General features: G+C 41.9%; 1 protein-coding gene across 1 annotated transcript; it reads left to right on the top strand.

Annotated features, from left to right (window-relative positions):
- Positions 1–10520: 10520 nt before the first annotated feature.
- On the top strand, positions 10521–12606 carry LOC307120260 (uncharacterized protein). Its single transcript, XM_079807192.1, has 3 exons — positions 10521–10699; positions 11055–11372; positions 11567–12606. Exons 1-3 carry the CDS (start codon positions 10642–10644, stop codon positions 11896–11898), a joined length of 708 nt encoding a protein of 235 aa, XP_079663318.1. The 5' UTR covers positions 10521–10641; the 3' UTR covers positions 11899–12606.
- Positions 12607–13320: the final 714 nt, after the last annotated feature.

The raw sequence follows: 13320 nt of genomic DNA, 5'->3' as shown, positions 1-13320 counted from the left end.
GGTCCGTTGTCACTCACCACAGTCACCGGAATTCCATGTCTTGCGAAGATGGCTTTAGTGTGTTTTATCACCTGCTGTGCTGTTGTATTAGTCAGCATCACCAGCTCTGGATAGTTTGACTTGTAGTCCATGATGACAAGGTAGTCCCTCCCTGCCAGATGAAATAAGTCTGTTCCGACTTTTCTCCATGGTTCCTCAGGTTTACTGTGGGCCATTAGGGGTTCCTTAGGTTGCTGGTACCTGTGCCGCTGACATGTCTCGCAGCGCTGCACCAGTACTTCAATGTCCCTATTCATGTGTGGCCAATACATCAAAACTCTTGCAGGTCTCTTGCATTTTTCAATGCCTAAGTGTCCCTCATGCGTGAGTTTTGCCATTTGTGAGCGCATGGAGGTAGGTATGACAATCCGTTCCCCTCTCAGGAGCACACCATGCACAACTGACAGCTCGTCTTTAAAGCTCTGATATGGATTTGTCAACCGCTGATCTCCTGGCAGGTGGATTTTGTCTATTACAGCTTGTAGCTCACAGTCGTCTGCCGTTGCTTTAGCAATCTCTCTCCATTTATCCTCAGACACTGGTAGGTGTTTTTGTATGCAGTCTACATGAACCTGTGCATCATGTTCCGTGTTACTTGATCCTGTATGGCTCAAAGATGCTCTGCTGAGTGCTTCTGCCATTACCAGGTGCTTCCCTGGAGTGAACTCAAATGTCAAACTGTACTTCTGGAGACGGAGCATTAACCGTTGGATGCGAGGAGGAGCATCTCCTAGTGCCTTTGTTGAGATCGCAATCAGTGGTTTATGATCCGTTTCTAGTACCACTTCTCTTCCATAAATATATTCATGGAACTTTTCACATTCAAAAACTGCTCCTAACGTCTCTTTCTCTATTTGGGCATAGTTTCTTTCCGCCTCAGTCATCGTTCGTGATGCATATGCCACTGGAAACCATGCCAAGTCATGTTTTTGAAGAAGAACTGCTCCAAGTCCATCCTTTGAAGCATCAGTAGATACTTTCACTGGAAGCTCAGGATCAAAGAATTTCAGCACTGGTTCTTTAACTAGGCTGTTCTTGAGCATGTCCCATTCAGTCACTTGTTCATGCTCCCATCGCCACTCGGTTCCGCTTTCCAGCAGACTGCGCAATGCCTTTGTGTTAGCCGACAGATTTGGAATAAATCTTCCCACATAGTTGACTAAGCCTAATGCCCGTTGCAGCTCAGTCTTTTCTTTGGGTTGTGGCATTTCTTTTATAGCTCTTATTTTTTCAGGGTCTGGCTGTATTCCTTCAGCTGTCTGATTTAGTTGGCAACGTATAGTGCTCTCTTTTTATCCATTTATTCAGATCTCTTGGATCGATGCATAGTCTCAGATCACCGTTCTTTTTTTCCACAATGGCGAGAGAATTCACCCAGTCTGTAGGTTCTTCTACTTTGCAAATGAGAACGAAACCACCAGCAGTAGCTTGCAGAAACCACTAGATGGAGCGGCGTCTGTAAATAAGTCCTACATGATTCAAGATTCAAGAGATTTATTTGTCACATACACAATTATATAGAGCATATATAACCAGCAGTGAAATGAAAGTCAGGTCCGCTCCATGGACAGTGCAATATTAAATAAAATAAAAAAATAAAATAAATAAATAAATAAACATACACGACAATATACACAGATAAAAAATATTCATAAATATAGCTATGAGAAAATGAATTAAGGAAAACATGAGCAAAACATGATCTGCGTTTTGGAGATGGAATGGCAATATTGACTGTGACCTGGTTGCCGGTCATATATGCTTTGTGTCTGTCTTTGGACTTTTACGTCGAAGTGTTTCCTGTGCTCTTTTTTTTTTGTAGTTCTTTGTAGTTTTTCATGTTGATTAGTCTCCCCAGGTGTATCTGGTTTTTCTCTTTGTGTTAACATGCCCCAGTGCTTAAGTTGTTGTTTGCTGGTCGTCGCTCCTGCCTGTTCGTTGTGGATTTACTTTTGTTTTTGGATTTTCCCTGTTTTTGTCTTCAATAAATGTTATTGCTGCATTTGGATTCCCACATAGCATCAGTGAGCTTTTATTACATTTTACATATGCAAAGATGATTTAAGCGTTTTTAAACATTTAAAAGCTAGTGAGGACAGAGACACATTAATCAAGCCTGTTTATTTCTGCTTTATTTACACTGGTTTTAACTTAAACTTTGTTCACTGTGTGTGTGTTCTGCTTCTGAAACCTCTTTGCTGATCGCCTGAACTTTGCCTGTTCCTGGTATTGAGTTTGAAAATGTAAGATCAGCAAAAGCTTGTTAATTTTCATGATGTAAAAGAGGATGGACGTCTGAGAGACACTGTGATGGAGGTCAGGGGAGGATTCACACACAACCAGATAAATATCACAGTTCAGTCGTGTTTCAGACCAATCTCAGAAATTTTAAGAGTCACTATCGAGGGCTTTTCAGTGAACCGATGAAGAAAATGTTTCTCAGATTAGTTTTGCTCTGTTTGTGTTTTCGGCATCTGGATGGTGAGTTTTAAATGTGTTTTTATGCCTTCAGTTGTTTCTGTTCTGGTATCATGAGATAAATTACTGGTTAAATGAGTCAGAGAAGATTAACTTTCACTGTTGTTCTCATATAGAAATATTTGAACTGTGATTTTACTACAAGATACCATTGAGGTCTATTTCGTAATATAGTTATTGATCTATATAAAAATCTGTTTAACTATTTATCCATTTATTCAGCATATTTTATCTTAGCACTGATGCAAAAATATTATTTGCTTCACATTTAAATGAATAAAAGTATTTTAATGAAGCTTCATAACACCAACATCAAGTGATTTTAAAGCTTCAATCTGTGCAAAACTCTGTTCTTCAGGTTCTTCAGGAGTTACAGGATTAGCGTTAATGACAGTGTTTGAGGGAGATTCAGTCACTCTAGACTCTGGTCTCACTGAACTGAAGGACGATGATGAGATTCAGTGGAGGTTTGGATATAATAACACTGTAATCGCTGAAATCAATAAACGGGCCGACAGCTTTACTGTATATGATGATGTTCTTGATGGGAGATTCAGAGACAGACTGAAGCTGGACAAACAAACTGGATCTCTGACCATCACAAACACCACAGCTGAACATACTGGATATTATAGATCAGAGATCAACTTTTACAGAAGGCCTTCTTTTATCCATCTCTCTGTCTACGGTGAGTTTGTCAGGGAAGGAAAACTGAAGTGAGGACTCAAATGTGGGAAAAGGAATTTATTAACCAAACAAGCAAAAGTACAAAACAAAACCCCACGAGGGGGGAAAACACAAACATGAAATAACAAAACCAATTTATAACAAACTGGAACTTTTATATTATTTGGAGAAAAATGGTCATTGAAAGCTTTCAGGCTTTCTATCCATGGTGAATAGAGATAAAGTGCAATGTTGTTAAAATATTCTTGGTTTTACCATCTATTTAAATATTTATTATTTGTTGAATCATTTTATAGTTTGATATGATAGAGCATATTCTAGATAGATTTATTTCATGCAAGGCATCAGGCAGAGCCGGCCCAAGGCATAAGCGAACTAAGCGGCTGCTTAGGGCCCACTTGGCCACCAGAGGGCCCCCAAGAGCACAATAAATTACTCTCCGGCAAAGTTATTTTATGAAGATTGAAATCGCAAAACGTACTCATCAGTTGCCCGGTAACCTTTTTATGAATAGACGGATGGATTTGAGAATGTGATATGGTTTAGCTCGAATCTCTTGTCTGACGTGCTGCATGTTTTGGACAGAGTAGACAGCATAGCTTCCAGTTTCTCCCTTGAAATGATAAGTTGTGTAGTCTACATTTTGGAAGTTTTTATTTAGAAAATAAAAAGGTTCTTTCTACACAGTCGAAGGGAATACAAAAAATAACATTTTATTTCCGCCAAAATAAAAGCTCTGTTTAATGTTTGAAAGAAATCAACATTTCTTGTTTTTAAAATAAGTCTCTTCTTCTCACCAAGGCTGCATTCATTTGATTAAAAATAGAGTAAAAACAGAAATATTGTAAAATAATATTATAATGTAAAACAACTGTTCTCTATGTGAATATATAGTAAAGTGTAATTTATTCCTGTGATCAAAGCTGAATTTATCATCATAACAGTCTTCAGTGTCACATGATCTTTCACAAATCATTCTATTATGATTTGATGCTCAACAAACATCTATTATTATCAGTGTTGAAAAACGTTTTTAGGATTTTTTTTTGAAAGCTTTCTATTTCAGAGAAATGCTGTTCTTTTGAACCTTCTATTCATCAAAGAATCCTGAGGAAAAATGAGCATATTCAGCATAAGAGACTTAAAAAAAGTACATATCCCAGTGTGAACTGTAGTACTGTAAGACTTACTGTGACTTTGAATATTAACGCCTGATCACTCTTGTGGGTTTGCTACTGTTACAATTAAAAACCGTATAAGGATAAAAACATGACAGGCAGACATGATGTAACCAACACAACTACAACCAATACAATTTATACTGGGTTTGCGAATTATCAAGAATTGACAATAGTCAATCGTATTGGTGGCACCGAGGGGCCCCCAAATAAAATTCTGCTTAGGGCCCCATAAGGGCTCGGGCCGGCCCTGGCATCAGGTGTTTCCATCATGTGAAAAGACTGATGCAACACTCGTTTAGGACTCGTGTCCCTGTTCATTACATGAAATTAATTATTTACAGCACAGTAACGATTTTATACATAAAACAAAATTCTCACAAGCCTGATAGACGATGTTACATTAAAGTAAATGTATGCATGTTGAATAATATTTTAAAAAAAAGACTAAAGCCAGTTGAACTAGAGGAGCAAATGAGAACGAAACCACCAGCAGTAGCTTGCAGAAACCAGTAGATGGAGCGGCGTCTGTAAATAAGTCCTACATGATTCAAGATTCAAGAGATTTATTTGTCACATACACAATTATATAGAGCATATATAACCAGCAGTGAAATGAAAGTCAGGTCCGCTCCATGGACAGTGCAATATTAAAAGAAAAAAGAAAACAAAAGAAAAATTAAAAATATAACAGAGATGAAAATATACATAGAAATACAATATACACAGATAAAAAATATTCATAAATATAGCTATGAGAAAATGATTTAAGGAAAACATGAGCAAAACATGATCTGCGTTTTGGACATGGAATGGCAATATTGACTGTGACCAGGGGCCCGTTCTTCGTACGTCGCTAACTCAGTTAGCTGGATTTGATTGTTGACGATTTGACATGATCTCGGATTGTTTGGTTCTTCGAAGCTCATCCTGGACTTGCTGTCATAGCAACAGGTCCGTAAGCTTAAACCTGCTCGAGCGGCTTATTTCATGTAAACAGGATTAGATTGCATCTTGAGGTGATACTTAAAATCTGTCCCAGCCACTGCTACCTTATTACAAGAGTTCATTACTGAACCAGGGGCAATAATAATAATTTTAAATAATAATAATAATAATAATATAAAAATGTTATATTGTTTATGTATATGAGAATGTATATAATTTTATAATGTTGAATATAATAATATAGACACAGCCACTTGATTGAGCGATTTATTTGTGATGGAATAATTACTTCATAATTTTATTGGAGGTTTACACACATGTTGTACAGTTACTCTGAGCCGTGCATTAATTTAAGTGATCACAGATATTATGGGATGGCTTGATGCAGCGCAAGAGATGCAGATAATTTGATCTTGACCCTTAAGAAACTTTAATACTGTCACGTTACAAATCTGCTCCACATTGAATTAAAAATTAAATTACAACATTGAAATAAAAATGTAAAGGGTGTACAAATACTGTATAAAATCCATCCATCCATCCATCCATCTTCTTCCGCTTATCCGGGGCCGGGTCGCGGGGGCAGCAGTCTAAGCAGAGATGCCCAGACTTCCCTCTCCCTAGACACTTCCTCTAGCTCTTCCGGGGGGACACCGAGGCGTTCCAAGGCCAGCCGGGAGACATAATCCCTCCAGCGTGTCCTCGGTCTTCCCCGGGGCCTCCTCCCGGTTGGACATGCCCGAAACACCTTCCCGGGAAGGCGTTCAGGAGGCATCCGGAACAGATGCCCGAGCCACCTCAGCTGTCCCCTCTCGATGTGGAGGAGCAGCGGCTCTACTCCGAGTTCCTCCCGAGTGACTGAGCTTCTCACCCTATCTCTAAGGGAGCGCCCAGCCACCCTGCGGAGAAAGCTCATTTCGGCCGCCTGTATCCGGGATCTTGTCCTTTCGGTCATGACCCAAAGCTCATGACCATAGGTGAGAGTAGGAACGTAGATTGACCGGTAAATCGAGAGCTTCGCCTTACGGCTTAGCTCTTTCTTCACCACGTCAGACCGGTACATCGACCGCATTACTGCAGAAGCTGCACCGATCCGTCTGTCAATCTCCCGTTCCATCCTCCCCTCACTCGTGAACAAGACCCCTAGATACTTAAACTCCTCCACTTGGGGCAGGAACTCTCCACCAACCTGGAGTGGGCAAGCCACCCTTTTCCGACTGAGGACCATGGCCTCGGATTTGGAGGTGCTGATCCCCATCCCAGCCGCTTCACACTCGGCTGCAAACCGTCCCAATGCATGCTGAAGGTCCTGGTTAGAAGGGGCCAACACGACAACGTCATCTGCAAAGAGCAGAGACGAAACCGTGTGGTCCCCAAACCTGACAAGATTCAAGATTCAAGAGTTTTATTTGTCACATACACAGTTATATACACAATATACAACTGGCAGTGAAATGTAAACAGGTCCGCTCCATGGACAGTGCAAATAACAGTTACAAGAAATTAAAATAGAAATAGAATAAAATTAGAATAAAAAGTATTAACATAAGTAGAATTATAAATAAATCAAGTAAAAGATAAAAATAGGAAATAAGATAAAAATAAAAATATAAAAATTAAAATATAAAAATATTAAAAAAAATAAGTGGATATGATAAGTGAGATAAACTGTAGGGCTGACACCCTCCGGCCCTTGGCTGCGCCTAGAAATTCTGTCCATAAAAATTATGAACAGAACCGGCGACAAAGGGCAGCCCTGCCGGAGTCCAACATGCACCGGGAACAAGTCTGACTTACTGCCGGCAATGCGGACCAAACTCCTGCTTCGGTCATACAGGGACCAGACAGCCCTCAGCAAAGGACCCCGGACCCCATACTCCCAGAGCACCCTCCACAGGACGCCGCGAGGGACACAGTCGAATGCCTTCTCCAAATCCACAAAACAAATGTGGACTGGTTGGGCAAACTCCCATGAACCCTCCAGCACCCTGTAGAGGGTATAGAGCTGGTCCAGTGTTCCGCGACCAGGACGAAAACCACACTGTTCCTCCTGAATCCGAGGTTCCACTATCGGCCGGATTCTCCTCTCCAGTACCCTGGCATAGACTTTCCCGGGGAGGCTGAGAAGTGTGATCCCCCTATAGTTGGAACACACCCTCCGGTCCCCCTTCTTAAAAAGAGGGACCACCACCCCAGTCTGCCATCCCAGAGGCACTGTCCCCGACCGCCACGCGATGCTGCAGAGGCGTGTCAGCCAAGACAGCCCCACAACATCCAGAGACTTGAGGTACTCAGGGCGGATCTCATCCACCCCCGGTGCCTTGCCACGAGGAGTTTCTTGACCACCTCGGTGACTTCAGCCCGGGTGATGGACGAGTCCTCCTCTGAGCCCCCAGCCTCTGCTTCCTCAATGGAAGACGTGACGGCGGGATTGAGGAGATCCTCGAAGTATTCCTTCCACCGTCCGACAACATCCCCAGTCGAGGTCAACAGCCGCCCATCGCCACTGTAAACAGCGTTGGTAGGGCACTGCTTCCCCCTCCTGAGGCGCCGGACGGTTTGCCAGAATCTCTTCGAGGCCAGCCGATAGTCTTTTTCCATGGCCTCACCGAACTCCTCCCAGGCCCGAGTTTTTGCCTCCACGACCACCCGGGCTGCAGTCCGTTTAGCCTGTCGGTACCTGTCAGCTGCCTCAGGAGTCCCACAAGCCAGCCAGGCCCGATAGGACTCCTTCTTCAGCTTGACGGCATCCCTTACTTCCGGTGTCCACCACCGGGTTCGGGGATTGCCGCCTCGACAGGCACCGGAGACCTTGCGTCCACAGCTCCGAGCAGCCGCTTTGACAATGGAGGTGGAGAACATGGTCCACTCGGACTCAATATCTCCAGCCTCCCTCGGGATCCGGTCGAAGCTCTGCCGGAGGCAGGAGTTGAAGATCTCTCTGACAGGAGACTCGGCCAAACGTTCCCAGCAGACCCTCACAGTACGCTTGGGTCTACCGGATCTGTCCAGCTTCCTCCCCCGCCATCGGATCCAACTCACCACCAGGTGGTGATCAGTTGACAGCTCCGCCCCTCTCTTCACCCGAGTGTCCAAGACATACGGCCGCAGATCAGATGAAACGACCACAAAGTCGATCATTGACCTACGACCTAGGGTGTCCTGGTGCCATGTGCACTGATGGACACCCTTATGCTTGAACATGGTGTTCGTTATGGACAAACTGTAACTAGCACAGAAGTCCAATAACTGAACACCACTCGGGTTCAGATCAGGGGGGCCGTTCCTCCCAATCACGCCCCTCCAGGTTTCACTGTCATTGCCCACGTGGGCGTTGAAGTCCCCCAGTAGAACGACGGAGTCCCCAGTCGGAGCACTCTCCAGCACCCCTCCCAGAGACTCCAAGAAGGTCGGGTACTCTGCACTGCCGTTCGGCCCGTAGGCACACACAACAGTGAGAGACCTATCCCCGAGCCGAAGCCGCAGGGAAACGACCCTCTCGTTCACCGGGGTAAACTCCAACACATGGCAGCAGAGCTGGGGGGCTATAAGCAAACCCACACCAGCCCGCCGCCTCTCACCATGGGCAACTCCAGAGTGGTAAAGAGTCCATCCCCTCTCGAGGAGTGTGGTTCCAGAGCCCAAGCCATGCGTGGAGGTGATTCCGACTATCTCTAGTCGGAACCTCTCAACCTCACGCACAAGCTCAGGCTCTTTCCCCGCCAGCGAGGTGACATTCCATGTCCCAAGAGCCAGTTTCCGTGTCCAGGGATCGGGTCGTCTAGGCCCCCGCCTTCGACTGCTGCCCGATTCGCTTTGCATCGGCCCCTTACGGTCCCTCCCGTGAGTGGTGGGCCCACGGGAAGGTGTCCCCACGTCGCTCCTTCGGGCTGAGCCCGGCCGGACCCCGTGGGGGAAGGCCCGGCCACCAGGCGCTCGCATACGAGCCCCAACCCCAGGCCTGGCTCCAGGGTGGGGCCCCGGCTGCGCCATACCGGGCGACGTCACGGTCCTCCTTCTTTTTGTCATCATAAGGGTTTTTGAACTGCTCTTAGTCTGACCCGTCACCTAGGACCTGTTTGCCTTGGGAGACCCTACCAGGGGCATATAGCCCCGGACAACATAGCTCCTAGGGTCATTCGGGTACTCAAACCCCTCCACCACGTTAAGGTGGCAGTCCATGGAGGAGTGTATAAAATCGTGAATATAAATAATTGGTAATTATGTTAAAAAAACATTTATCATTTATCTATTATAACCTTTATGTTGGTTTGGTTGTTTAGTTGTTTCCTTATAAAGGTCCAGAAATTCGTGGGGTTTTTATTGTATAATTTGTCAAGTTTTTTGCCAGGTGGCTTTTTTAATTATATGATGTCATTACGTTGCTGTCTTGACGCCAGCCAATCGCTGCATTGCTGATCGTGGTTTCGAGTATTGATGCATCTGCCCTCTTCAGGGAACACAAGAACGTGCAGTGATTTTAGATCATTTAATCCAGATATTTTAATCCAATCCGCAAATTCGTTTGAAGAACCAAATTAGCCTAAAATCAGTTATCACGATTAAAATATCTGGGATCTGTCAAATCATCTCAGATGTAATAAGCAACGTACGAAGAACGGGCCCCTGGTTGCCGGTCATGTATGCTTTGTGTCTGTCTTTGGACTTTTACGTCAAAGTGTTTCCTGTGCTCTTTTTTTTTGTAGTTCTTTGTAGTTTTTCATGTTGATTAGTCTCCCCAGGTGTATCTGGTTTTTCTCTTTGTGTTAACATGCCCCAGTGCTTAAGTTGTTGTTTGCTGGTCGTCGCTCCTGCCTGTTCGTTGTGGATTTACTTTTGTTTTTGGATTTTCCCTGTTTTTGTCTTCAATAAATGTTATTGCTGCATTTGGATTCCCACATAGCATCAGTGAGCTTTTATTACATTTTACATATGCAAAGATGATTTAAGCGTTTTTAAACATTTAAAAGCTAGTGAGGACAGAGACACATTAATCAAGCCTGTTTATTTCTGCTTTATTTACACTGGTTTTTACTTAAACTTTGTTCACTGTGTGTGTGTGTTCTGCTTCTGAAACCTCTTTGCTGATCGCCTGAACTTTGCCTGTTCCTGGTATTGAGTTTGAAAATGTAAGATCAGCAAAAGCTTGTTAATTTTCATGATGTAAAAGAGGATGGACGTCTGAGAGACACTGTGATGGAGGTCAGGGGAGGATTCACACACAACCAGATAAATATCACAGTTCAGTCGTGTTTCAGACCAATCTCTCAGACATTTTAAGAGTCACTATCGAGGGCTTTTCAGTGAACCGATGAAGAAAATGTTTCTCAGATTAGTTTTGCTCTGTTTGTGTTTTCGGCGTCTGGCTGGTGAGTTTTAAATGTGTTTTATGCCTTCAGTTGTTTCTGTTCTGGGATCATGTGATAAATTACTGGTTAAATGAGTTCGAGAAGATTAACATTCATTGTTGTTCTCATATAGAAATATTTGAACTGTGATTTTACTGCAAGATACCATTGAGGTCTCTTTTTTTAATATAGTTATTGATCTATATAAAAATATGTTTAACTATTTATCCATTTATTCAGCATATTTTATCTTTGTACTGATGCAAAAATATTATTTGCTTCACATTTAAATGAATAAAAGTATTTTAGTGAAGCTTCATAACACCAACATCAAGTGATTTTAAAGCTTCAATCTGTGCAAAACTCTGTTCTTCAGGTTCTTCAGGAGTTACAGGATTAGCGTTAATGACAGTGTTTGAGGGAGATTCAGTCACTCTAGACTCTGGTCTCACTGAACTGAAGGACGATGATGAGATTCAGTGGAGGTTTGGAAACACTTTAATCGCTGAAATCAATGTAACGGCCGACAGCTTCACTGTATATGATGATGTTCCTGATGGGAGATTCAGAGACAGACTGAAGCTGGACAATCAAACTGGATCTCTGACCATCACAAACACCAGACCTGAACATGATGGAGATTATAAACTACAGATGAACAGTGTGATCAAGAGATTCGTTCTTGCTGTCAATGGTGAGTTAAATATTTGTTTTAATCACCAGATACAGTATTAATCCAAACACTTTTTCTTCTTTTCTGTCTGTTTTTGTGTTATGATATTATTAATTTGAAATGTAATTGTCAAATTATTTACTTTTTATAAACAATCATAAAGTTATTTAAAAGTCTCTCTTCACTTCAAACTCTGTTTCTGTTTGGCGACACAGTTCAAATATCAGTGAATGAGGGAGATTCAGTCGCTCTAAACCCCCGTCTCAATGAACTGAAGGATGATGACTGGATTCAGTGGAGGTTTAGAAACACTTTAATCGCTGAAATCAATGTAACGGCCGACAGCTTCACTGTATATGATGATGTTCTTGATGGGAGATTCAGAGACAGACTGAAGCTGGACAAACAAACTGGATCTCTGACCATCACAAACATCACAACTAAACATGATGGACTTTATAGATCAGAGATCCACTTTTACAGAAGGCCTTCTTTTATCCATCTCTCTGTCTACGGTGAGTTTGTCAGGGAAGGAAAACTGAAGTGAGGACTCAAATGTGGGAAAAGGAATTTATTAACCAAACAAGCAAAAGTACAAAACAAAACCCCACGAGGGGGGAAAACACAAACATGAAATAACAAAACCAATTTATAACAAACTGGAACTTTTATATTATTTGGAGAAAAATGGTCATTGAAAGCTTTCAGGGTTTCTATCCATGGTGAATAGAGATAAAGTGCAATGTTGTTAAAATATTCTTGGTTTTACCATCTATTTACATATTTATTATTTGTTGAATCATTTTATATTTTGATATGATAGAGCATATTCTAGATAGATTTATTTCATGCAAGGCATCAGGTGTTTCCATCATGTGAAAAGACTGATGCAACACTCGTTTAGGACTCGTGTCCCTGTTCATTACATGAAATTAATTATTTACAGCACAGTAACGATTTTATACATAAAACAAAATTCTCACAAGCCTGATAGACGATGTTACATTAAAGTAAATGTATGCATGTTGAATAATATTTAAAAAAAAAAGACTCAAGCCAGTTGAACTAGAGGAGCAAATGAGAACGAAACCACCAGCAGTAGCTTGCAGAAACCAGTAGATGGAGCAGCGTCTGTAAATAAGTCCTACATGATTCAAGATTCAAGAGATTTATTTGTCACATACACAATTATATAGAGCATATATAACCAGCAGTGAAATGAAAGTCAGGTCCGCTCCATGGACAGTGCAATATTAAAAGAAAAAAGAAAACAAAAGAAAAATTAAAAATATAACAGAGATGAAAATATACATAGAAATACAATATACACAGATAAAAAATATTCATAAATATAGCTATGAGAAAATGATTTAAGGAAAACATGAGCAAAACATGATCTGCGTTTTGGACATGGAATGGCAATATTGACTGTGACCAGGGGCCCGTTCTTCGTACGTCGCTAACTCAGTTAGCTGGATTTGATTGTTGACGATTTGACATGATCTCGGATTGTTTGGTTCTTCGAAGCTCATCCTGGACTTGCTGTCATAGCAACAGGTCCGTAAGCTTAAACCTGCTCGAGCGGCTTATTTCATGTAAACAGGATTAGATTGCATCTTGAGGTGATACTTAAAATCTGTCCCAGCCACTGCTACCTTATTACAAGAGTTCATTACTGAACCAGGGGCAATAATAATAATTTTAAATAATAATAATAATAATAATATAAAATGTTATATTGTTTATGTATATGAGAATGTATATAATTTTATAATGTTGAATATAATAATATAGACACAGCCACTTTATTGAGCGATTTATTTGTGATGGAATAATTACTTCATAATTTTATTGGAGGTTTACACACATGTTGTACAGTTACTCTGAGCCGTGCATTAATTTAAGTGATCACAGATATTATGGGATGGCTTGATGCAGCGCAAGAGATGCAGATAATTTGATCTTGACC

This window comes from Gobio gobio (assembly GCF_949357685.1).
Source record: "Gobio gobio genome assembly, chromosome: 24".
Taxonomy (NCBI): domain Eukaryota; kingdom Metazoa; phylum Chordata; class Actinopteri; order Cypriniformes; family Gobionidae; genus Gobio; species Gobio gobio.
Note: the sequence above shows the minus strand (reverse complement) of the source record. Positions and strands in the feature narration are given on the sequence as shown.

What these genes read in the sequence shown, in the direction of transcription:
- LOC307120260 (XM_079807192.1), top strand. Translation starts at nt 10,642, where the DNA reads ATGAAGAAAATGTTTCTCAGATTAGTTTTGCTCTGTTTGTGTTTTCGG. An exon ending in GTGTTTTCGGCGTCTGGCTG is followed by an intron (nt 10,700 to 11,054) that starts GTGAGTTTTAAA and finishes TCTGTTCTTCAG; the next exon opens with GTTCTTCAGGAGTTACAGGA. An exon ending in ATTCGTTCTTGCTGTCAATG is followed by an intron (nt 11,373 to 11,566) that starts GTGAGTTAAATA and finishes TTGGCGACACAG; the next exon opens with TTCAAATATCAGTGAATGAG.